This window comes from Camelus ferus, chromosome 11 (assembly GCF_009834535.1).
Source record: "Camelus ferus isolate YT-003-E chromosome 11, BCGSAC_Cfer_1.0, whole genome shotgun sequence".
Classification (NCBI taxonomy): Eukaryota; Metazoa; Chordata; class Mammalia; order Artiodactyla; family Camelidae; genus Camelus; species Camelus ferus.
In genome coordinates, this window is record NC_045706.1 from 9,019,620 (window position 1) to 9,043,790 (window position 24,171).

The 24,171-nt window shown below is 49.5% G+C and overlaps 1 protein-coding gene and 1 long non-coding RNA gene across 2 annotated transcripts in view; both read right to left on the reverse strand.

Moving 5' to 3' along the window:
• TACC2 (transforming acidic coiled-coil containing protein 2) overlaps positions 1 to 24,171 on the reverse strand; it is a 196,482-nt gene that overhangs the window by 92,691 nt on the left and 79,620 nt on the right. Inside the window, 1 exon segment of the mRNA XM_032490739.1 lies at positions 5,371 to 5,496. Within this exon segment, the coding sequence (XP_032346630.1) occupies positions 5,371 to 5,496 (126 nt within the window).
• Positions 12,884 to 22,258, reverse strand: LOC116666957. Its single transcript, XR_004323753.1, has 3 exons — positions 21,566 to 22,258; positions 16,485 to 16,488; positions 12,884 to 12,894 (listed from the first exon to the last, which is right to left on the reverse strand). It is a non-coding gene; the product is annotated as an uncharacterized LOC116666957 (long non-coding RNA).

Consider the following 24,171-nt stretch of genomic DNA (forward strand, 5'->3'; position numbering starts at 1 on the left):
CACCGTCGCCTCCAGCTCTCGCATCCCTTCCTCAGGTGCAAGATTCCTCACACACCCTGATGGGCCCTGGAAACAGAAAACGCAAGGGTGGGGATACAGAGAACAAAAGGAAACTCATCTCAGATATTCAAGATTTAACTATTTATTCAGAAAGTCAGAATCTATCTACCCACATTAAGCAGCTCCAGAACCATGAAAAACCAAAACAAGAACAAAATCCTGTGCTCGTTTGAACCGTCTGAAATTGTCCATATTTTGACAATTGCCAATGTGGTGGCTCACACGCTTCAAACTAATAGTAGCCAGCTGGACACTGGAAACCCAGACATTCTGAGTAAATACACAGGTGCACCCCAGCTGACTCAGCCTGCTAGGTACTGGTGACATAACTTTGTTTCACGAGTATGCACTTTTCACATGCACCTTTCCAACGGAACAAAAGAGTTCTGTTACTCAGAGAAGACTTTTGGGTGATCTGTTTTCTAAATTAAAAAAATAACCCCTCCACTTTATCATTCAGTGTTTAACAAGGTCCATGCTTCAATAAAGGTTCAGTTCACCTTTGTGAAGCAGTGGAACTCACTCCTGCATACCTGTAACTGAAAGATCAAGAAGTCTTATTGTGCAAACAGATGAAACCAAAATAAACCACATGATTTGGAGCAAGAGGTAAAACAGAAGCTATACGTCAGTACGAATTCCCTGTGCTTTCAACTTCAGAAAATTCTGAAACTCCATTTCTGAATTTAGAAACTCTCTAGTGAGGCAATCCTGCCTAGCAGGAGCTCTCCCTACTCCTGGCTCTTTTGTCCAAAGGCAGAGATCAGATACTTCAGCCACCAGCTGCTGGATCAGGTGTTTCCTACCCTGAGGAGTTGTTAACAGCCAGACAGTTGAGGGGAAGAGCATCTGGACACGACTGCCTTACCCAGTGGCTCTCCAAGCGTGGACTCCAGGCCAGCAGTAGCAGCATCACCTGGGAACTTGTTAAAAATGCAAAGTCTTGGGCAGCTCCCCAGGACCCCTGAACACACACTCAGGGCGGTGGGGTTGGGGCAGCAGCCTGTGCGGTGCCTGGGTTATGCTGAGGCATGCTAACATTGGGACCCCACGGACACAAGTCGGGTAAGAAGTTTTCCAGCTGTGTCCACAGGAGTCCTCAATGTCCAACAAGACCTGTCTGCTTGGATTCCTGACCACAGGACGTAACCAGGGTGCCCCATTTTATTCCAGTTAACAAATGGTCGTATAGCTAGGTTTCCACTGAAAAACAATTCTGATTTACTTAAAAAAAAAAAAACAAAAAAAAAAACTAAAACTATTGAACAGACAGGAGTGCAAGTGGCCATGGGCAATCTAGCCTCATTATAGAAGGTCTGGGCTCAGTGTTCCCTGCCGTCCAGGGATGCTGAAAACCAAAGAGAAGTTCAACAATATTTACAGCAGGTTCTGGGGCAGCTCCCGAGGAGAGGCTAAGTTTGATGTCCTCCAGTGGCTTTAACTGGAGAGCAGGGGCGTGCTGAAATCCCTTTCATTTTATTTGAGAACTGCTGCAGGGACGGGGGTGCCTTCTCTCTTTGTTCCTGTTCAGAAAGGAGAACTCTTGCAAGGGAAGGATTAGTGCAAAGGATCTTGCAAAGAACTAGTGGTGACAGAAAGGAGGGAGAGAGTCCTGCTGTTTTCTCCAGAAAACACTCCAGCCCCACTTTTCCCTTTTTAATAATTTTTAGGATATGTTTATTTTAATTTAAATTAATTTTTAAATTTAAGGTCCCAAGCCTGCTTCTGCAGGGAGGCAAACCGCTAGGGAGGATGCTGCAGCCTCCCGTCTGCCCAGTTCTCTTCCCTCCGCACCTCTCCTCACCTCTCCCTCTGCCTCCCCTGTCCCTGTTCTGAATAGGAAGGGGAGGGGGGACCCTTGGGACACTATGTTTGTGACCACCCCCCAAATTCCTACGTGGAAATCCCGATGCCCAAATGATGGTATTAGGACGTGGGGTGTTTGGCAGGTGATTAGGTCATGAGAGTGGAGCCCTCCTGAATGGGATTAGTGCCCTTATAAAAAAAAGACCCTGCAGAGCTCCCCAGGCCGCTCCACCACGTGAAGACACAATGAGAAGTCCACAGCCAGGAAGAGGGCCCTCACTCGACCAAGCTGGCACCCTGATTGTGGACTTCCAGCCTCCAGAGCTGTGAGCATAATTTCTTCGGTTTATACGCTGCTCAGTCTGTGGTTTTTGTTACAGCAGCAGGAACAGACTAAGCACAGGGGTGGGAAGGCAGGGCCATTCCTGAGGTTTAAAAAGCCACCACTACTCACTTAGAACGCCCTATTTAGTTCCTGCCACAGAGCAGCAAGGTGAAGTACCGTTGATTCTCCTTATTGGCAGTAATAATGCTCTATAAAGTCACCACAGACCCTGAATGAGCGAAGCACTGAACCACTGCTCCTAAGGGAAGTACAGGGTTAGGTTCCTAGGGGCTACTGGTCACAATGTTTTTGTCAACGGATAAACACGTAACCTCGTTTTATGTGTGTTTCTGTTAAAAACACCTTATTTAATATACATTTGATTCCCTAACACTGAATGCAGAGCCAACACCACTACAGCTCACACCAAAAGAAGCTTGTCTAACAAGGATTTTCTACAACAGGCAGCTCATAGCCTTCAGGCACTTTGAAACACTAGACAGCACTATGCTTGGGAACATTTTAAACAGCAAAACCATCAACAAAATGCACAAAAATCACAAAAAATATGGCACTGAATACATCGTGAAAGGACGCTGGTATACGTACAAGATCTGCATCAAGAAGCCGGGGGTCACCTTGCTCCCCCTCAGCTGGGAGCATCCTCATCCGGTGACTCCAGTTTTTTGCTTCTCTGCACATGTTCACCAGTGACCATGAAGGAGCCATGACTATTGACCTTACAAATAAATCTCAGTGAACAGGCAAATTCACAAATACGAAATCTGCAAATAACGCAGATGGACTGTATTTTGTAGAGACAGTTGGTGAACAAAGCCAGACCAACCCCTGCTCCCATCAGAACTACCTCTTTTCCACCAATTTCCAATAAAAACAGGACAAGACAACCCTGGACAGATGTTCAGTCACACTGGCAAGGCACCAAAGTCAGCACAGAGATCTATCCGAGTCTCTCCACTGGGAAATAAAGCCAGAGAGCTGGTCACACTCTCAGCCCTGGTAAAATCAGTCCGGAGCCGCCAGCTCCTTCCTGCATCCTGTGATCACTGTTGGTCATGGTCAGAGGTGACACAACCTCTTTACTCATATCTTTCTTGGACTTGAGAGAGGCCAGTGATGTAGGCAGGACCCCGCGGCGTGGTGGAAGGAGGGAACTGGGCTCCTAGCAGCCAGTGGAGAGGTTCAAAACCAGGCTCGGTAGCCAAGGTGGACCTGCTTCAAACCCCGGCTCTGCCACTTTCTATCTCTGCATCCTTGAACCCGTTAGCATCTCTGAGCCTAGAGGAGTCATAGCAGAAGCCCCTCCCTCCTAGCTCCAACCTCCTAGGGGAGCGGTGAGGATTTAGTCTTATACTCCACACCGTGCCGGGAGCGAGGCAGGGCCCTTAAGGGAGCTTAAAGAGCAGACATCACTGGATTACAGTGGGGCTGGGACAAGTCATTTAAAATACACTCTCAGGGCTGGGAGGGGACTTAAGAAGCACCAATAACACCTCCAAGTGGACTTCAGTTCTCCTGAGAGCCACCCAGCCAATTCCTCCTGTATCCTCTGCTCCCACTGCCCCTCTGTGTCCCCTGAACATGGATGAGGATGGTCTCAGCCCCTCTCCAGGCTTCACGGAGGGAGGCTGCGCCCCACCAGCTACAACTGGAGGTCCCTCGGCCTTGCTAAAATGTTGGGGCAGAGAGGCCAAGGATGAGGACAGAAAGGAATGCCAACATCACCCAGGAAGCTCCTGCTCAGGGCCTTGTTCCCCAGCCAGGGTTCCTCTTTTAAGAAGTTAAACGCCTACATAACTAGGCTCTATGGTTGACCCCCACCAGTAACAGAAACATTCCGAATTCTCTGTCATGGGTCAGCTGCCTAAGGGTATCTGTGTCTGGCCTGGAGCTTCGTGCTGTGTCATTCATTCCGACCCTCATATTTCTCCTCCACCAGGCAAATCTCCTCCCAGTTAATGAAGAGGCCCCTCGATGCCGTCCCAGCAGGACAGCAGGAACCAGGCAGGAACCGACCACCCGCCGCCCACCCCCGCCCCCGAGAGTCGGCTGGGGGGTACTCAGCACACGCTGGCCCCCAAGCAGGTTGAGAAGGAGGCCCCTCAACGTCTCCCCTCTAACCCAGTTCAAGTCCACCAAGGGCCAGCGCGGGACAGGCTGGGTGCTGTGGTTCCAGAGGTTGCAACTGATCAACTCTCCACTCAAAGAGATGACATTAGAGCCGGATTATGTATAGGTATCCATGAAGGGCAGTGACACAGGAGGGGTACACGGAAGCCCCCGTCTCAGCCTGAGGAGAAGGGACCCTGTGTTGGTCCTACTCACCAGGGTTCTCCAGTGCCGAGTACTACCTGGCTCAAAGCACCTGTTTTACTGATACAAATATAATTAAAATGTGTCTGTATATATGTATGTCCTATATGTCTATAGAGAGAGACATATATAAATGTGTGTGTCGAGAGAGAGAGATGCACTGTGTGTGTGTGTGTGTGTGTGTGTGTGTAGAGAGAGGCCTCTGAGGCTGACTGTGAGCAAGCCTGGTTTAAATAGACTAGGTGTCAAGTCTGCGGGCAGAGGGCGAGGTCAAGGCTGAGTCCGGGGCCGGTGTACCTGGAGGGCAGTGATGGGTGTCGGGGGCCGGGGGGCCGGGGGGCCGGGGCACGCAGGGAAGGCGAGGCAGGACAAGCCCGCCCCAGGCCCGTCTGCTGGGCAAAGGCGCAGGGTCTGGTCCCTCTCCCCGCTGTGCTGCTGGCCCCCCTCTTCTCTGCCCACCCTCAAAAGAGCAAAAACAAGCAGCTAACCCAGCTGGTGTCCTGGGAGGCCAGAGGCAGCTAAGCCATTCCTTGGAAAAGTATAAATAGCGTGATGTGGCTCCTGGAGGACTTCTATTTTAAACAAGAGCGCAAAGGAACAAACCTCTGAAATGGCCTTTGTTGGAGGGGTCTTTCTGGTGTCCCCTCAGGTCATTCCTAAGGCCCTAAGAAGAAGCTCCAGCCCCGTGCAGAGCGTGTGCACACCTGTGTGGGGGTGCATCTGCGGGACAGAAGAGGAGAAGGGTGGGGAGAGGAGGGGAAGGAAGAGAGGGGAGGAGAGAGAGGCAGCCTCAGGGAGAAGGCCCTGGGGTCCCGCCATCAGCCGCAGGCCCAGGCCCGCCATACCTCTGGGCAGTCAGATTCCAGGAGACCTGGCCACTGACATCACCATGCTGGGAGGAGGCAGCTAAGAGTGGGTTTTCCAGTCCTTCTAGGGCAGCTGGCTGGATGATGTCATCCGCTTCAGGTGAACTGGGGAGAGGAGAGCAAAAAACCAAGGCTCAGAAATGTTCCTGAATGTCTTTGGGTAGGGGGCAGTTAGGTTCATTAATTTTCTTTATTATTATTATTATTTTTAATGGAGGTACTGGAAATTGAACCCAGGACCTTGCGCATGCTAAGTACCCACTCTGCCACTGAGCTATACCCTCCCTGAGCCCAGAATGTCTTACACGTGTTTTAACAGCACATTTTTTGTCTGGGCCCTGGGCAGGGCCTCAGTTTCCCTTTCTGCAAAGGAAGGGCTGACTCTGCTCCAAGTGTGGCCCACAGATGGCGCTGGTCCAAGGGCAGCTGGTTACCACGTCCTGATGAGACCTCAAAGAAACCTGCAGTAAGCCACCTGATCAGAGTCCTTTTGTCTTCTGAATCTAATAGTGATTGTCAGGGCTTGTGTTTTGGAGGTCTTGATCAGTGGTTCTCAGCCAGGGGTGATTTTTGCTCCCAGGGGACATTTGGCAATATCGGGAGACACTTCTGGTCATCACCACCCGAGGGGGCAGGTGCAGCTGGGATCCGGTGATGGCACTAAACATCCCACAGTGCATGGCACAGCCACACAGAAAAGAATTATCTGGCCCAAAATGTCAGTCATGCCAAGGTCAAGAAACCTTGGCCTTGAGTTTCATTTCATTTCCCATTTAATTACATTTTCCAAAGTTCTTATCTACTGTGAGTTAGAAATTAAAAACAACACTGGTCCTTCATCCACTGAGGTCAGCATGAGACAACCCCAAGAGCAAACTGGCTTTGAAAGTTCGAAGGGACACAGATCACTGGACACTGTCACCGGTCACACTTCATCAGCTCACTCTGCTGGAAGACCGCTTTCACAGCCAGTTAGGTCTTACCATTTTATCAGAGAGGGGCGTGAGTTTTTCTTTCTGATGAACTCGGCTCTGTGGCAGTAAGTAGCGGAACAGTTATCTTCATTCCTTGAGCAGATACTGATTGAATAACAGCCCTACGTTGTGACTAAGAAAGAGGTGGTCCCAGCCCTCGTGGAGCTTACAGTCTTAGGCAACAGTCAAATACTTGGGAAAATGCTTATTTATCTAGTAACAACTGTTATAACCGCTGAGAAGGAAAGGTACAAATGGCTATGACAGCATAAACTAGGAGGTCCCAGCTTGGAATGGGGGAGGGGGGAAATTTCTTTGTAAAGTGGTAAGCGGAGGCCAGCCGGCCAGCACAATGTTTATTGACACTTGCTGTGTGCCAGGAACTGTTATCTAAGTGCTCACCCATATCATCATGTTTGATCTTCACAATAATTCTGTGAAGTGGGTACTATCATTATGCCCATTTTCCAAAGGAGGAAACTAAGGCACAGAGAGGCTGAGCAACTCAGCCAATGTTGCACAGCCGGTAAAGTGGCAGAAACAGGATACAGATCCAAGCCAGACCCCAGGAGTCATGTCCTTAAGCACCCTCCTGGGCTATGTCCCAAAGGCTGAAGAGTAAGGGAAAGAAGACTGCCCTCAGCACAGGGAGCCACATATCTGAACAACCCAGATCAGGAAGGAGCCAGGCATTCAGGAGGAGTGCAGAAAGGTCATGCAGCTAGAGCGTAGATAAGGACAGCCAGGAAGGGGAGAGGAGAGCAGGAGTCAGGTCACAAGGCCAGGTCGAGGGACTGGGACTTGATCCTAAGCTGAAGACTCAGCCCAAAGCTTCTATCAAATGCTCAGCCACCAAGTGCTGCCCTTGGCACTAAATGAGAGGCAGGGCGGCCCAGGGTGAATTTCCCAAAACTACGTTCTAAATATGATCGGACTAGCACACGCTTGTACCCACACCTTTCTATTTATTCCCATGGATCTTGGGATGTTCCTTCTTCCTCCACGGTTCCCACCCACCACCCCAAGTCCCTCAGAATATGACCCTGGAGTCCCGTGACCACAACCAAGGAGTGAGAGCCGAATGGGCCCAGGGTGAAGTGAAGGGAGGAGGGAGCCTGGGGGAGGGAGGCCAGCAGGGACTCTGGAAGTCTTTGTTGGATCTCGATTCATCCTAAAACGACGGGCAATACTGACTTTCCAAAGTCATAAAACCTGAGCGGAAAAACATGGCCCCAGAGTTTTGGCAACACACATCGAAAACCGTAAAAGACTTTGTTCCCTTTGACACAGCCATTCTACTTCCAAGAATTTATTCTGAGGAGACGATTAAGGGTGTGAGCAAAGATGCTGAACACAGCTGTGGCCACAACAGCACACACACACATAAAAAAAGGCAAAAAGGAAACAATCAAAACGTCCAACAGTAGGGGACAATTAATTAAGTGAAAGCACCCACAGAATGCACTCAATTGCAGACACTTAAAAAAATAAGGCAGATAGATCTCCACGCATCCAGAGGTAAATATGTCCGTTATTAACTGGAAATAGGTTAAAAAAATATTGACAGCATGATCCAGATTTTATGTGCATGTGTGTATATGTGTCTCTGTACATACATGTATAAACACACACACAGAGCGAGCAGCAGAGTGAATGAACACCAAGCAACGTGGGAGGGTGTACCCTAAGGTGTTAGCGGTCATTCTCTTTCATCAATGAAGTCACGAGTGTTTCATCTCTTCATTGAATTTACCTCTATTTTCTTTTTTTTCAATTTTGCTTTTTATGGGGAGGTAATCAGGTTTATTATTAATTATTATTATTTATTGTTAGTATTTTTTAACTTAATGGAGGTACTGGGGGTTGAACCCATGACCTCTTGCATGCTAAGCATGCACTCTACCACTGAGCTATACCCACTCCCCTTACCTCTGTTTTCTAGTTCTATGCTGAACACATACTGCTTTTACAAGCAAAATAAATAAGGAAGCGTATTTAAGGAATATTTTAAGTGCCTGGGAACAACTTCAATTCATAACTCTGAAAGTTTTAAGAGACGGGACAAGCAGAGCAATGCTGTCTTTCCCCCACATCTACATTCCCACATTCCACCGTGAGGATACAGGCTTGTCAGCCTCCTCCCACGACAGAAACTCAGCCACGCCTCACTCAACAGGCACCGCAGGGGAAAATGAAGGTCCCGGTGGAGAATTTTTCAGATAATAGATACCTGCCCGCATAGCCTATGCAACAGCATTTTTACTTTAATTCTTCGGGATGGAATTATTTTTCAAGGCATTTTGGACACATCCCTGATTTTTTTTTAAATTTTTTGAACAGAGAATCCTGAACATAATTAAACACTTTGTCAATGACACATGATCAGCATCTTCAGTGACTATGATTTAAGCAGGGAGGTATGCTATGGCACTAAAAAACAATTGCATATGAAGTCAAGAGGGTTGGATTCTTGACCAGCCCCACCTTGGTATCTCAGCCAGGCGACTCCTCTGAGCTTAACTCTTGCTTCTGTAAAAGGGAAGGCACTGGACAGCGCCATCGCCAAGGACTCTGCACACTCAGTCTGGTCCCTCACTCACAGGCTGTCAGCCTGCATTGCGCCTTACAACTCACCTGACTCTTTTTTTCCTTTATGTCTTCCAGTTCTCTGCTTCTAATTTACTACAGACTGAAAAACAAGGCCCAGGGTGTTAGAATAGTGTGTAAATCAAGAGTTAACAAGCTTGGATAAAGGTTTATGAAGCTCTCATTCAACATAATTTTAATAATCTAAAAATATACACATATGTGTGTATACACGTATATATTAAATTGAACCATATAAAATTGCTACACGAAAATAAAACTGTCAAATTCACATTGTGCCATCGGCCCTGGGATCTTTCTGTCTCACTTCGCAGTCATCTGGTCACACTCCAGATGGATGAGGTTGGGGCGGAGGTGGGGGGAGCTGACTTTTGGGTACGTGGGGGAATTCTTCTCAGACCAACTGTAAGAGGCTATAAATGGCTTCCAAATTCTACCAGTGGTGGCGCTGGGACCAGAGTGACTGAAATATTTTTCAGAGGGGAAAAAAAACTCTCTCAGAGATTTTTAACTACCAGCTGCTGCCACCAGCTGCTTGGGCCAACCCATTATAAATTTAGTCAGGCCAGCAAAGGGTTGATTTTCCGCTGGAATGTCAGGGAGGGAGGCTTATATCAACAAGTGCTTCTCCAAAGGGCTGTGAGTCACCTTCCTCTCAGAGAAGGATGCAGAGAGGGTCCTGCTTCAAAGAGGAAGACATTCACATTCCGCTCTGAAAAGCCAACACCTTCAGTTCAACACACAGGACCTGTGCACAGGAGGAGCTCTGTGGCCAGCACCAAGATGAATTAAATGAGAATATAAATTAATTACAATAATAATTAGGGGGGAGGGCATAGCTCAGTGGTAGAGCATGCTTAGCATGCATGTGATCCTGGGTTCAATCCTCTGAACCTCCATTAAATAAATAAATAAACAAACAAACAAACAAACAAACAATTAAATAAATATTTAAAAACTGAATTACCCCCAAGAAATTTTTAAAAAAATAACAGTATAGCACAGGGAACTATATTCAATATCTTGTAGTAACTTATAATGAAAAAGAATATGAAAACAAATATATGTATGTATATATATGACTGAAACATTATGCTGTGCACCAGAAGTTGACACATTGTAAACTGACTATACTTCAATAAAAAAGAATGCAAAAAATATATGATAATAGAATAGCAATAGTAAGGGGGGGTGGGAGGAAACTTTGAGAGGTGATGGATATGTTTATGGTCCTGAAGGTGATGGTTTCACAGGTGTACACTTATCCCCAAACTCATCAATTTGTATACATTAAATATGTACAGCTTTTTATATGTCAATCACACCCCCTTCAAGTAGGTTTTAAAAGACGGGGATCGCACACTTCAGGGTTGACAGGCCAATCAAGAGCAAGCCAAGGTGAAAGTCTAACGCAAGGAAAAACGGGAAGGGAGGTAACAGCAGAAGCTCCCATAGAAAACATGGGCTCCTTTCAGGCTGGGGCGATCTGGGAAGGGCCTGTGAGGGGGTGGGAGTGTGTGCAAAGGTCTTTCCAGATTTTAAAATGCTTCTCTCTCCCTCTCCCCCTGAGGGCTGGGCTGGAAAGACACTAGGCACTTCTCTTCCCTCGGACAGGGCAAGGAAAGGGTGCTGGGGAAGGGACGGGGCTGAAATGGCACGGAGGAGGAGACCAGGGTCTTAAGGGAATCATTACCCACAGGGAGATTAGCAGAAAAATAACCACACTGGAGATAAAGGAGCCAGGTTCTCACAGTCGGGGGAAGATGTGCATGCACAGAAGGTGATGAGGCTCGAAAGGACACTCAGGGCTGGGCTGCAATCAGAGGTACCAGATAAACACTAGGTATAAATGCAGAGGACTCTGTGTGTGTGTGTGTGTGTGCGTGCGTGCATATACATATATCTATTTCCCAGCTCTGTCTGCTGAAAGGGTATATCAAAAGGACACAAGAACCACCTCAAAGAGGCTGCCTGGCCAGAGCTGGGACAATTTGGGCATAAAAAAATACAGATAGGACTAGATTAAAGCCCACTGAGTAAAGTAATAACCCCTGAGTCCATATAGATGTAAAAACACAAACAAATACACAAATGGGAGAGAAGGAAAAGTTCCTCTTTACAGTCCTCTGTCAACTGGTAATTGTGGGAGAAGTGATGAAAACAGGAAACCCGCCATTTAAGAACCACCAGAGTGGTGGTGAATTCAGGCAGGAGCCAGCGAAGGGCACTAAGGCAGGTGGATGGAGGTTTAAAGAAGTAAAGGGCAGTGATGTGGTCTTAGAGTACCTTCCCAGCAAACACTAACGGGTGATCAAGGGGAAAAAGATACTTAAAGGTGAGGAACCTGGTTTCTTGGGTTGGCACCAACTTGGCCAGGTGTTGACCAGGATTACACCCTGTGCCCCAGGCTGTGATCTGCTGGGAAGAGCACAGCATTACTTCTCACCCTGTGGGATCCCCACCCCAAAATGACTGCCAGAGTCTGGTCATGGGGAACTTTTGAAGGGACATGGGATAAGGGATTTCTCCAGAGTAAAAGAGCTGTCTGAAAGGTCATGAAAGACAGCAAGGGACAGAGGAGTTCTTCCAGACTGAAGGAGCATCTGCAGGCATACTTAAGAGTGTGACACGTGCTTTGGGGCTGGATCCTTGATCAGGTGGGAAAGGGGGCTGTGTTGATGAATCTAAATGGGTTCTGAAGACTAGGTGATACAGGGACGTACGTTGATTTCCCAACTGGACGGCTGCATCGGTGTTGTGCCGGAGAGAGTCCTTGTTTGGGGGAAATGATCACTGGAGTGTTTTATTTTGTTTGGATGGAGACAGCATCGTGTCTGCAACTTGCTCTCAAATGATTCCAAAAGAGTAATGATAATGGATATACATACGTATCTCCATCCGTACGCACACATACAAAGAGGAAATGACAAAGCACAGTGAAGTAAAATGGCAACAGGTAAGGAATCTGGGCAAAGGGAATATGAGAGTTCTCTGTACGACTCTCGTAACTTTTCTGTATGTTGGAAATTATTTCAGAAAGAAACAAAACTTTCCCGAGTAAAGGCGTGCAGGCCCAGGCCTGTCCCCAGCACCCACAGAGCTCAGTTTGGGTTCCAGAGGACAGAGTGTGCTCTTACAGAAGCAGCGCTGCAGGGGGCCGAGGGACACACAGCTTGACAGCCCGGGCCCAGGCCCGCTTGCAGAAGGCCTCCAACAAAGGTCCAAGACTCTTGTTCTGCAAGTGATGGGGAGCAGCAGAGACCAAAGAGCAGGGAGCAGCAGAATATCTGGGAAATAGTGCTTATGCCAGAGAGGGGAATAATTGGAGGAAACACAGGTGAGGGAGCCAGGCAAGAGCCACGGAGCGGTGCCAGGTAAGGCTGGCCGGACTTCCCGCGGCCACAGAGGAGCTGGGGTCAGGCGCGCAACGAGCTTCACGATGTCCACCCGACACCCGCTGTGCGAAGGAAGGGCCATGGGAACAATCAAAGATGATTAGGGTTTTGAGCATCTGATGGGTTGTAAAGTCAAGTCATTAACTGCACGCTTCACACACAATACCTCCGACCTCCTGCACTATTATATACTTTATACTTAACTATCAATGAAGTCAGTTGTTCAGATTAGATAAATGTACCTCATCATGTGTAATAACACCAGTGAGTCCGTGGTTTTCATGCGCTATGTTCACCTTCTTCTAACACAGAGTGAGCGATGTCTAACTCCTGAGGACCAGGCAGCCCCCAGCTCAGGCAGGGCCCCCCGGAGCTGTGCCCCATGCTTTGGAAAATGCCGGTGTGGCTCTCACCAACACAGCTGAAAGACAGCCCAGCGCTGCTCACGTTGGCTCGTTCTTTCTTTTTTTTTCCCCCAAAGAAAAGCAAAGCCTGTCATAAGTGAGCAAAATGGAATCTTCTGATCTCTCCACCTTCAGGAGCTGTTGGCCGGCCATGAGCTGGGTGTGACCCAGCTGGCAAGGTGAGAAGCCACAGCAAAGGCACGGTAGCATACGGAGCATAAATGCAGGTCCTTTCCGGGCCTCCCCGCCAGCATTCTGAGACCAACCCTTCGTCCCCCCTCCACACTCTCCCCAGAGAGGCAGGACGGAGCAGGGGACGGGAGGCCAGAGTCTGAACATCACTCCAGCAATGATGGGCAGTGTGACCTTGTGGGACATCTCCTCTCAGAGCCCCGGGTTGCCCATCTGTCAGAGGGGGCAAGGGAGTCCCTGCCTGGAAAGGGAGTGGGGAGGATTCACTGGGACCAGAAGCGCCAACATTTCTCTAGCAAAGGGCCCGGCAGACGGGAAATGCTCCCCAAATGATGTCAGTAACTCAAACACAACAGAGTGTGCTGTTTTCCCAAGAGAAGACACTGAATGTGCTTCTTCAAGGTACACGTGCCCCTCCTCCTGCCACTCCTGCCCAGGTGTGTGCCCTCAGGTGTGCACGCTGCTCCTTCACCCACCCGGCCCCGGGTGCACATCAGGTGGGGTCATGGAACAGGGATGAGTCCAGGTGGCAACAGGCAAAAGGAACCAAGGTTTACGTGAAGCTGTTGTGTGCCGGGCGCTGCGCAGGCCCTTTGTCACTGTGAGCAAGGTGACAGCCCATTTCACAAAGAGCATATGGAGTCCCTGGGCGGGGAAGTCACACTATCCGAGGCCACACTGAGCTGAGCACCATCCCGGCTGCTGTGATCACAGGCCTTGGTCTCAAGCAGCATCTCTCTTAAAGACGCAGAATAAAGAGAGTGACGTGCAAAGCAGCCCAGTGGGGTCTGCCTCCCCAAGGAAAGCATGCGAGAAGCCAGCAGGGCAAGACCCTTCCCCACCTGGGCTGCAGGCACCTCCTCCATAATATAACGGTTTGGACTGTTGGGTCTCCAGCCTGCTGATTTTCTGATCTGAAAACCCCGAGACTCTAAAGGTGCAGCCCCCTAGGCTGGCCGGAAAGGGACAGCTTGGAAGAGGCTCTGGGCAGTGCCCACCTTGGCCCAGCCCCAGCTGGCCTGGTCCCTTGGCCAGGTCCCTGGTTAGGACAGAAGGATGGGAGGCAAGTGGTGACCAGCTCCCCAGGAGACCTGGTGGTAGGGAGGGGATGCAGAGTGGGAAACTTCTCATATACAACTTAAGCCTCCTGAAAAATTGGACTGTCATGTCCACACCTCTCAGGGTTAATGGGCTCAAGGACTAGGGTTTATCAAAAGCTCAAAGGGGAGGACGTTATTCTAGGAGAAATAAGGCAGGGAGACAGTAGTCACTGTTCTTTTCAAAAGACAAAGAAATAAACCCATCCAGGTGCAGGGAGAAGCTACACAGTCAGGTAAGTGATGATGTAGTTGCCCCCTGTGATCAGAGAGGTCAAAGCCAAGGGCATGCCTGTCCAATAGGCCAGCACCTCAGGGTCAAGACCCCAGCCAAGGCTGCCTACTTCTCCCGAGAGCCAGTGCGTGGAACCCACAGGTGCCTCAACTTCACCAGAACCCTGGGCACAGAAATCAAACTGAGCTGTCCACTGTGCAGGTGAGCCAGGTGGCGAGTGTGGGACACAGAGCACAGCCCTGGAGACAGGCGGATGTGAGCCTGAATCCAGCTCTGCCCTTCACTAGCCTTCTGTAGTCCTAGGCAAGTTCATTAACCTCTCTGAGCCTCAGTTTCTGAACCTGTACAGTGGGGACAAATTGTACAACTTGGAAAGATTATTAAAAGAAATAAGAGCAAAAAGTATACGTAAAGCAGGGTGTCAGCATCGCACAGTGGGTCCTCAACAAACAGCAAGTGTTCAATAAATATTTGGTGAACATATGGATGCGTGGAAAGCAGCAAGAACAGAGGGATGTTAACAGCTGCCGCCACCAGAGCCATCTAGCTGCCACTTAACTCAGGCCAGAGCCAGCTTCCTCTCTAACTCTTTGATCAGGTCATGAGCAAGCTGAGGCCTGAACAAATGCCTTGAATGTTTGTACACAGATGAGGCAAAATTTTAGTGTTTTTTTAAAAACCTCTTGGTGTCCTCAGTATCTCATGACAGTCACAGAGTGTCCCTGATTCCAAAAGCGCACAAGGAGTAAAATCACTTCCCTAAGCCTTCCCTGCCCACTGATGCAACAAGAGGTTGAGCCCTCATGCAAGGAGCAAAGGCCTGTCCCTACAGCTTGTCACTGACCCAAGAAGGGGCCGCCAGAAACATGTCCCCCCAAGCCCCACACTAGGCACGAGGATGCTGTGAGAAAAGAGGCAGGGTCTTGTCAGCACCACCCCCCCTGCCCCGGGGAGAGAGACCCTAGCACACGGCTGAGCACCAGACAAAACCTGGGAGATGGAAGCAGGGCGCTGTCGAAGGCAGGTTCCTGGGCCAGGGAACTCATGGGGTGAGCGAGCTTCGCTCAAGGTGTGCAAGAGAGCATCAGACCTTTTCCTCTTTCCCGTGAAGCGGGCAGCTGGAGAGCAGGCAGCCAACCCAGGGCAAGCCCAAGGGTTGGAGGGAGGGGCGTCCTGACAATTAAAGGAGGGAAAAGATGCCCCTGATGCCAACATGATCCAGCTTCTTACTATCGCTTCTCAGTTTCGAATGGGTCCCCATTGGGGAAACATCGTGATGTGAAACCAACCCCGTGCCCTTAAACCTGAGGATACTGGCTAGGAGTCATGTACTCTAATGACACAGACACCCACTGGGAGAGCCCCTGGGCCTCAGAGGACCCACTGGACCCAACCAGGCAGTGGGAGAGATTAGTGGGACTAAACAGCCAAACCTCCTACGAACCAACTGCTTTCTCTTTTCATTTTCCCCCCAGATTTGCTCTCTTTGAGCAGGGCTGACATGTATTTCCTACTCTTTTATTTTCACTTGTTTTCTGGGGAAAGCATAAATAAGCAATTCAAAGGGAAGGCGATAAAACAAGGGGGGATGGACAGAAAGGAAGCTAGATAACCAGCTTCCAAACCAGAGACCTGCACTGACGAGTACCTCCTTTTTTACATTTAAAAATAACAGTAACAACAAAAATAGTAACAACAAAAATAAGCTACAAGACGTGTTAGGAAATCTACCTCCTCTAATTAAATTCCTTTCATCACAACAAGGTGGAAAATACTAGCATGACTTTCCATTTGCAACACCGTTTGCCAAGTATTTTCATGCACATGATTTCACTTGCCCCCACAGCTTTGTGAGCCAGGCAGCCAGGGCAAGTATCCCCACCGTAAATGAGATGGAAATCATGACTCAGAGACCGTAGTGACTTGCTCGAAGTCACAAAGCTGATAAAGGTGGAGCAGGGCTTCTAATACAGAATCTTCATCTCTAAATTCAGAGCTGTCTCTATACTGCCTCTCCCCAACCCAAGGAAAAACAAGTCTTGGGAACTCCGCTTTCTCTTAATTGGCAGCACTGAATACATTTGCTAAATGACGGACTGAAACCATACACCAGAGTGGGCCAGACAGGAAGGGAAGGGGGACTCGGCTGATATCCGACGTATCTGAAATGAAACCCCCATACAGATAACTGCTCTGTGGTCCCTCGGGAATCTCGCCTGCCCCTCGCCTCTATTTTTAGAGGCACTTCCCTACAAACATGTTTTCCCAGCTCTTTTTTTTCACGCCCTCCCTTTCTGCCGAATGACTTCATAATCCTTGGGCTGTTTTGTCATCACAGTGAGTTGCTGTGGAAATGATTATTGAGGTTATAAACAAAGGACTGTGACCTCAGCGGGGAAGGGGACACAAAACCCAACCATCACGACAGATTTCACACGCCCTGGTCACAGGTCACAGCAGGAGAGACCAGGGCACCCCTTCTCCTTCGATTTGCTCCTCTCACCAGGAGTGATCAGTGATTGTCACTAGCTTCATAAACCTTCTCCTGATTGTGCAAAAGATACCAGGGCTTGCTAGACTCAAACCAGTTAATTCAAGAACCATTTGCTTATGGCTGTGGAACTGCATCCCAAGGGAACACACACACACACACACACACACACACACACACACACAGGCACGTGCTCTTGACCCCACCTTCAGGCTCTCCCAGCCTCATCCACACCTGAATCCTGCAGCCTACTGAGCCCATAAGCTACTGTATCTCACGTTTCTAATCAGAATTGGTCTCTCCCAACGATTAAAACACCTGCAGTGTCCTCTACCAGGGTGCTACTGGCATCTGGGGTGAGGTGGTTCCTGATTGCGCAGGACTGTCCCACGCATAGCATCCCTGGCGCTTACTAGAGAGTGCGCTCCAGTCACTGGGACAACCAAAACACCTTCCTGCACGTCTAAATATCCTCTACCAGGACACTAACCTCACCGTACAGTCTGCCCAACATGTGTGCACTCAGGTGTATCACACACACACGCACACACACCCCTCCCTGAAAGCAGAGGTGGTCTTCTTCAGTTCAACCACCAGTTATCTATCCCCCAGGCCCCACGTCACTCTTGTGGAGTGGTATTGCAAACTAGACATGGCCTCCCATGAGCACTGTCTGTCTCCATAGAAACAACAAATGTAATAACCATGATACAAAGAGGTATAAAACCAAAGAAGCCACAGGACTTAGCTGCCAGGCCAGGTGTCTGGGGTTGTGGGTCTGAATGCCACCTTCACGCATGACCCCAGCCGAGACCCTGGACTTCTCTGCGTCTCCCTTTTCACATTTGTATAATGAAACCTTGATCTTTAAGTTTCTTTCCAGCTAAAATATTTTAAGTGCTCAAGTTTAGAGAGACAAAAGGCATGGAGGCGAACAGAAGCACCAGACATCAATCCTGTCCAGCTCTCCCAGAGGGGCGCACAGGCTCCGTGGACTTCCATGACCAGTAATGTCTGTGTTTGGTCGTGCTCCAAGGTGCCTGGCCTACCTAAGGCTCGGAAAGTAACTTCTGATGAGGGACCAGAGACAATGCAGGAGCCAAAGAAGCAGCTCTGGGTAGCTGAGAGCTGGCTGTGATATCTGCACAAGGAGGGCGGTTCCTGACCCATTTCCTGCTCCAACTCTACTCTAAGGAGAATGCCCAAGCCCGGGTCACAGTCCATGAGAAGGAGCCCCAAGGGAATCCACTCCCTTCCACTCACCTGCCCAGCACAACCGGCCCCATTCTCTGGAGGAGCTCCCAGCTCAACGTTGAGCAGAAACGCTGAACATTTTAGGAGGTAACTCACTCCACAATTTCCAACCAAATCCCTCGTCTGAGTTCCATCAACTGACCAAATGGGCCCCCTAAAACACTACTGAAGACTAACTTTGAAATATATAAGTAAATCTGAATGGGTGAAACCCACAGACGAAACCCAGCCTCAGGATAAGGCCTCAGACAAAGTCATTTCCAAACACATGAAAACAGCTTTTGAAATGTGGCCTCAATAGGGAACTGGAGAGACATGAGAAGAGAGTTCTCCACCTAGTAACAGAGCTGCACCTTACTCTGGCATGAAACAGGTAGGAAATTGCACTGGGACACTTGCTTTTCCAAGTACAGTCAGAGAAGAGGCTTCGACAGTCATATGGACACATGCACGCACACACACAAGCACACTCACACACTCAAGCACCAACCAAGCCCCCTGGCTGCCCTTCCCAAGGCTGGGCTTCTGTCTCCATCCCCTTCCCCACCACAGTCCACCTTGGAGACAGATTTTTCTCACAATGTCTATTTCAGTTGTATCCCAATCCGCTCCCCATTTTCCACTCCTAGCTTCTGACAGAGGCAAAGGATAACAACCATAATAATATCACGATGATGACGATGCCATTTTAAGACAAGACAAGCACTAAGAGGACAACAAACGCTGCAGGAATACCATGCAAGAGCTTGCTGCAGAAAGTGCTCTGAGCCCGTGCAGTGAATCACAGTACTTTTGAAGTCGCATTTCCAGGAGGTCCGAAGGCAGGGGAAGACTCGGCCCCAGGCCGCGGAGCCAAGGACGCCAAGGGGAAGCAAGGGCGGGTCACGTGGTGCGCCCGAGCCCTGAAGTGCAATCGCCCCGCTGACGTAACTATTCGAGAATTTAAAAGTCCCAAACTCGGAGGAAATCCAGTGCAGAGTTTTATGGCTAATCCACGCGCCGCTGCGGCCCGCCGGGGGAGCCCCCGCGCTACCGGGTGGGACCACACCAGCTCGGAAGGAGCCCAGCGGGGAGGGCGCGGAGCCGGGTCGCGGGCCGGGACCCCAGCAACGGATGGGGACCCCGACCACGGACACAAACCCCGACCGCAGGCGGATACCTCAACCGTGGACGGGATCCCAGCCACGGGCTTGCACCCCGACCTCGGGCGCGGATCCCGATCCGCCTCACCCGGCGGAACGTGCTTCCCGGGTAGACGCCCGCGCCCCGCCTTCTCACCCGCAGACACACTCCTCTGCCAGCAGGGGACACAAACGTGTGTTCAAACACTTTCCTCCCCTTAACCAGTCTCTGTTGGGGAAAAGATGAAACGAGCTTCAGCTACCACTGATAGCACGCCTTTGTCTGGCGGCCAAGGTCTTGGGGACGCGGGTCTCCTCCCCGACCCCGGGCGCTCGCCCTCCCGCCCGCCCTTGACTGCGGCGCACTTACCAGCCCGGGGCGATCGCCGATGGCCCGCGCCAAGCCGACTTCCTTCGGGGACGCAACTGCCCGAGAGCCCCCGAGAGGCTGAGGCTTCCGAGCCCGGCAGCGGCGCGGCGCGCGGAGCCTCCACGGCCCCACCCGGCCAGGGGACGCAAACTTTCCCGGGGCAACGGCGCAGGGCGGGTGCGGGGCGGCGCGGCTCCCCGAAGGGCTCGGGCAAAGTTGCAGCACAAAAGGCCAATGAGTGGGAGAGCGGCGGCGGCCGGGCCAGGCTCCTCCCCCAGCTCTCGGCGCTCCGGGCCGGCCAGCGCGCAGCCAGCTGCTCGCGCAGGGCGCCCGCCGCGCTCTCCTCCCGGGCCAGGAATGCGCGGGGCCGGCCGCAGCGCGCCCAGGCCACCGAGGGGCCCACGCGGCAGCGCGCCCACTCGCCCCGCGGCCGCACAGCGCGCGGGAGACAGAGAGACAGATGGACAGACGGACGCGCGGCCCGGCCGCGGCTCCCGAGTGCACAGCGGACTTCCTCCAGGAGTCTCTGAGTCATGACAACTTGTTGCAGAGTTTAGTTTTTCCACGGCGCTTTCCACTACTCATGGCATCGCAGGCAGGCACCGGCGTGTGAACTGACTGAGAAGGCCAAGTACAGGCCGGTGCCCCAACTCGGCGGTCCACGCACGCTTGCTCGGCCCGCAGCCCGGGGCGGGATGGGGTGTGGGGGCGGAGGTGAGGAGGGGAAGGCCGGCAATCTGCCCTCCGGAGCCTCAGACAGATGCTGGGGATGAAATGGTGCCTCGCTTGACCCTGGAGACAAATTCTGGCCCTTCTTTCTCCACGTGCCTAGTCCTAACGCTGCTTAACCATAGATCCTTAGAGTGCACTGTCCTCTACAGTTTGCAAAACCTGACATGCCTTCTCCTGGGCTGATGTACCCTCTAAAACCAGCAGAGGCTAAATCCAAACCCCTTCCCGCGGCCATCTTTCCCGGAACCATGTGAGCTGTGGGGTTGATTGTGTTTTTTCATCATAGGGCCCTAATCAACTCTGCTAACACAGACCGCACCCCAGAGTGGCGCTTACCTGCCCGCACCATTGAAACGTATCACCTTTTGTCTGGAAATGTCTGCATCTAGGCCCCAGTGGAGAAAAGCCTGTGGCTATATGTGGACGCCACGCTTCCTATTTTAAGTTTGGTGTCAAGAAAGCCTTGCCATATTTTATATCCTCTGGGACCAAAGGGCAAGAGACTCACAAATGACTCAAGGCTTCCTTTCCTCTTCTTAAAGAAACAGATGCCCGAGGTTTGATGGCCCTAAATGAAATTCTCTGTAGAATAAAGAAATAGACTTGTACTGCCTTCCACTAAAATATTGTACTTTAAAAACACCATGCTTCTACGAGTCACATTTCTGATGGAAATTTAAATAGATTCCTTCTTCACATGCCTATCATGGACTCAATGGTATATTATTAAAGTGCCTCTTACACTAATGTGATAACTGACACTCAAATAGGCTAATTTGTTTAAATGTATACCATCAGCTATTGGTGACGTGAGAAATGGAATGCCTCATCTTCTGTGTCCTTGTGCCCTGATCCCAGATCATACCCACTTAAAATAAAAAAACATGTCCCACTCACCACCTTGTAAGCTGGAGCATTCCAGTTAGGCAAAGAGCTAAAATGATTTTCAGATACCATCCCTTTCAAGTGAATTAGTGCCCCAGTCCCAGTTGCTGGATGCATAACCTTCATGACACAGGGAGGTAACACTAAGCTTTGAAACCTACTGTTGTGGCCAGCAGAATGATGTCCCCCTCAAGGATGTCCACAAAGATGTCTGTGAATGTATTAATTTACAGCACAGGGGAATTAAGGTGGCTAATCACTCTCCCATAAAATAGGGAGATTATCCTGGATTATCTGGGTGGACCCAATATAATCGCAAAGCTCTTTAGAAGTGGAAGAGGGAGGAAGAAGAGAGAGAAAAAGAGGTGACGATGGAAGCAGAGTCAGAGAGAGATTTGAAGATGCTGTGTTGCTGACTGTGAAGATGGAGGAAGGGACCATGAGCTAATAAATGTGGGCAGCCTCTTGAAGCTGGAAAAGCAAGGAGATAGGTTTTTCCCCAGGGCTTCCAGCAGGGAACACAGTTCTACTGGTTTTAGCCCAGTGAGTCCCATATGAAATGTTTTACCTATAGAATTCTAAGAAAATAAATTTGTATTGTCTTGAGCCATGATTTGGTGGCCATTTATTACAGCAGCAGCAGGAAACTAATACAGTAGGTATCTGGTTGTTACTGTGACTTAATCTCCTCTTTGAGAAATTTTATAAAAGTATGCAGAATCGAAGACCATTCCTTGCAGGAGAAACACTCCGGCAGATAAAGGCTTGACCCCAGCACCTCTCCAGGGTATCATCAATGCGATGATATTTGGCAGCTAGCGTTCGGACAGAGCCATGGTCCCGTGTAGGACACACTTGGTAGAAGATGAAGTCAAGGGCTCTCAGCATCACAGGGGATTGATATTCAAATCCCAGCATATGACAGAGATACATCCACACCAGAAAGTCTCAGCTAACCCACAGAGCCCTGGTCCTAGCCACAGCCAGAAGTAAATTTGAAGCTATAGTAGATGTGCATTGCCTGTCTCCTCCTGCTCCAGGTCAGGATAACAGCACAATACAGTAGGCCCTCCACATCTGTGGTTTCTGCATCCATGGATTCAAGCAACTGGCAACTGAAAATATTTGGGGGAAAAAAATCCTAGAAAGTTCCAAAAAGCAAAACTTAAATTTGCCACACGTAGGCAACTGTCTATATAAAATTTACATTGTATTAGGTATTATAAATAATCAAGAGATGATTTAAAGTATGCAGGGGGAATGTGTCTAGGTTATATGCAAATATTGCATCATTTTATATAAGGGACTGGAGCATCCTCGGATTTTGGTATCCACGGGAGTCCTGGAATCAATCCCCATGGATACTGAGGGACGATTGCACTGGTACAGAGGAGGACAGACACAGGCTTGTGCCCTTTGTCTTAGCATCTATAGAAAAAGACTAAATCACAGGCAGAGAAGGTGTGCCTTAGTAATTGCATCCCTGGCTGAATCTTTACATCCTAAGGATTTCTTGGTTCTGAGCACAAGGTCAAGGCCTCTGCAGAAACGTGGTCTGTGTTTTCAGCAATGCCCCCATGCAATAGCTGTTACACTGTCTTCTCCAGAGTCCTAGGTTTCTGGAGTGATCTTAAAGACTACCTGGAAGGCACCAGTGTGTTTCACTTAAATCTGTCGCATCTTTGGGCTCCGCATAAGATTTTGCGTGCAGAAAGGCTTCATTTGAAGGGAAAGGGGAAAAGAAGAAAACATGAATATGCTGCTTTATAGAAAAGGACTCATGCTGTGGGAATCCTGGAATCCAACCTGAGACCTACCGAAGGAGAGTGACACACCCAAGGTCAAAGGCTGCATAGAGACAGAGCCGGAAGGGAGATTTTTCCTGCAGTCGGCATTCGGAGCAGGATGAACCAAGGGTGCAGCGTGTGTATCAGGAGAAGTGAGCCAACAGACTGAAAGGAACCTCGATTCTCTCCAATTCTAGCCATTCTAACTATCTGACTGGTTTCTGCCCCACTGAACCAAGGGCGCCTCCATGGACTGCGAAAGCCACAATTTCATACATGATAAAAACCTGGGAAACAAGGCCAGAGACTGGAAACATGCAAGGCTGGCTAGTTACATGGTGGAGAGGACGTGATGCTGAAGGACCGAGGCCAGACCCGCCCTAGACAAAGAACACACCAGCTGCCTGCCGCGGGTCTGAGTCTAAAGGGATGTTTATATGTCTGACTTGTTGATGGGCACCCAAATGGAAGGTTGGTTACAGCATGCTGTCTTCAGAGAATCACAGATAGTTCAGGGCACCCACACATGTCCAAACTCCCCTGGACTCAAGGGGTTTCATTCAGCCATTCAGAATCACTAAGTATCTATCACATTCCTGGCCCTTTGCAAAGTCAGAAGCCTCATGGTCCCTTGCTCCCTTCTACAGATGGTTAATAGAATGGCTACTATGTGACAGAAACACAAAAGAATATTTAAATCAGCCTTGTAAGAGGTATGCGGAGATTCTCCAGAAGAGAATTCTTAAGCTGAGTTGTACAGGGTAAGGAGGTGTTACCATAGGAAGGTTTCCTCTTATTAGGGTATTATAAATAGTTACATGGTTAAAGCAAATTAGGAATAGGACATAGTTAGTACACCAAACCCATAATGTTCACAGACATCATCTAGAATAAAACTAAAGTAATGAAATAAAAATGAAGTGATAAAAAGAAAACTAGTAAGTAGATGATAATACAAGTGGTACAGAGATGTGGAAAAAGTCTTGAAAGTGGTACGGGGGTGAGTGGCGTTGATGAGACACTAAGCCAAAGGGAGGGAAGGAAGGAAGGAAGGAAAGAAGGAAGGAAGGAAGGAAATGGACTGAGAGAAAAGACATAGAATGTTCTAGGTAGTGGGAATGAAGCCTCTCCTTGAATATAACCAGTAAGTGGCTGAGATAAGGAAGCATATGATTAAGTCATTTGACAAACATTTCTTGGGCGCCTACAATGTGTTAGGCACTTCTAGGTGCTGGG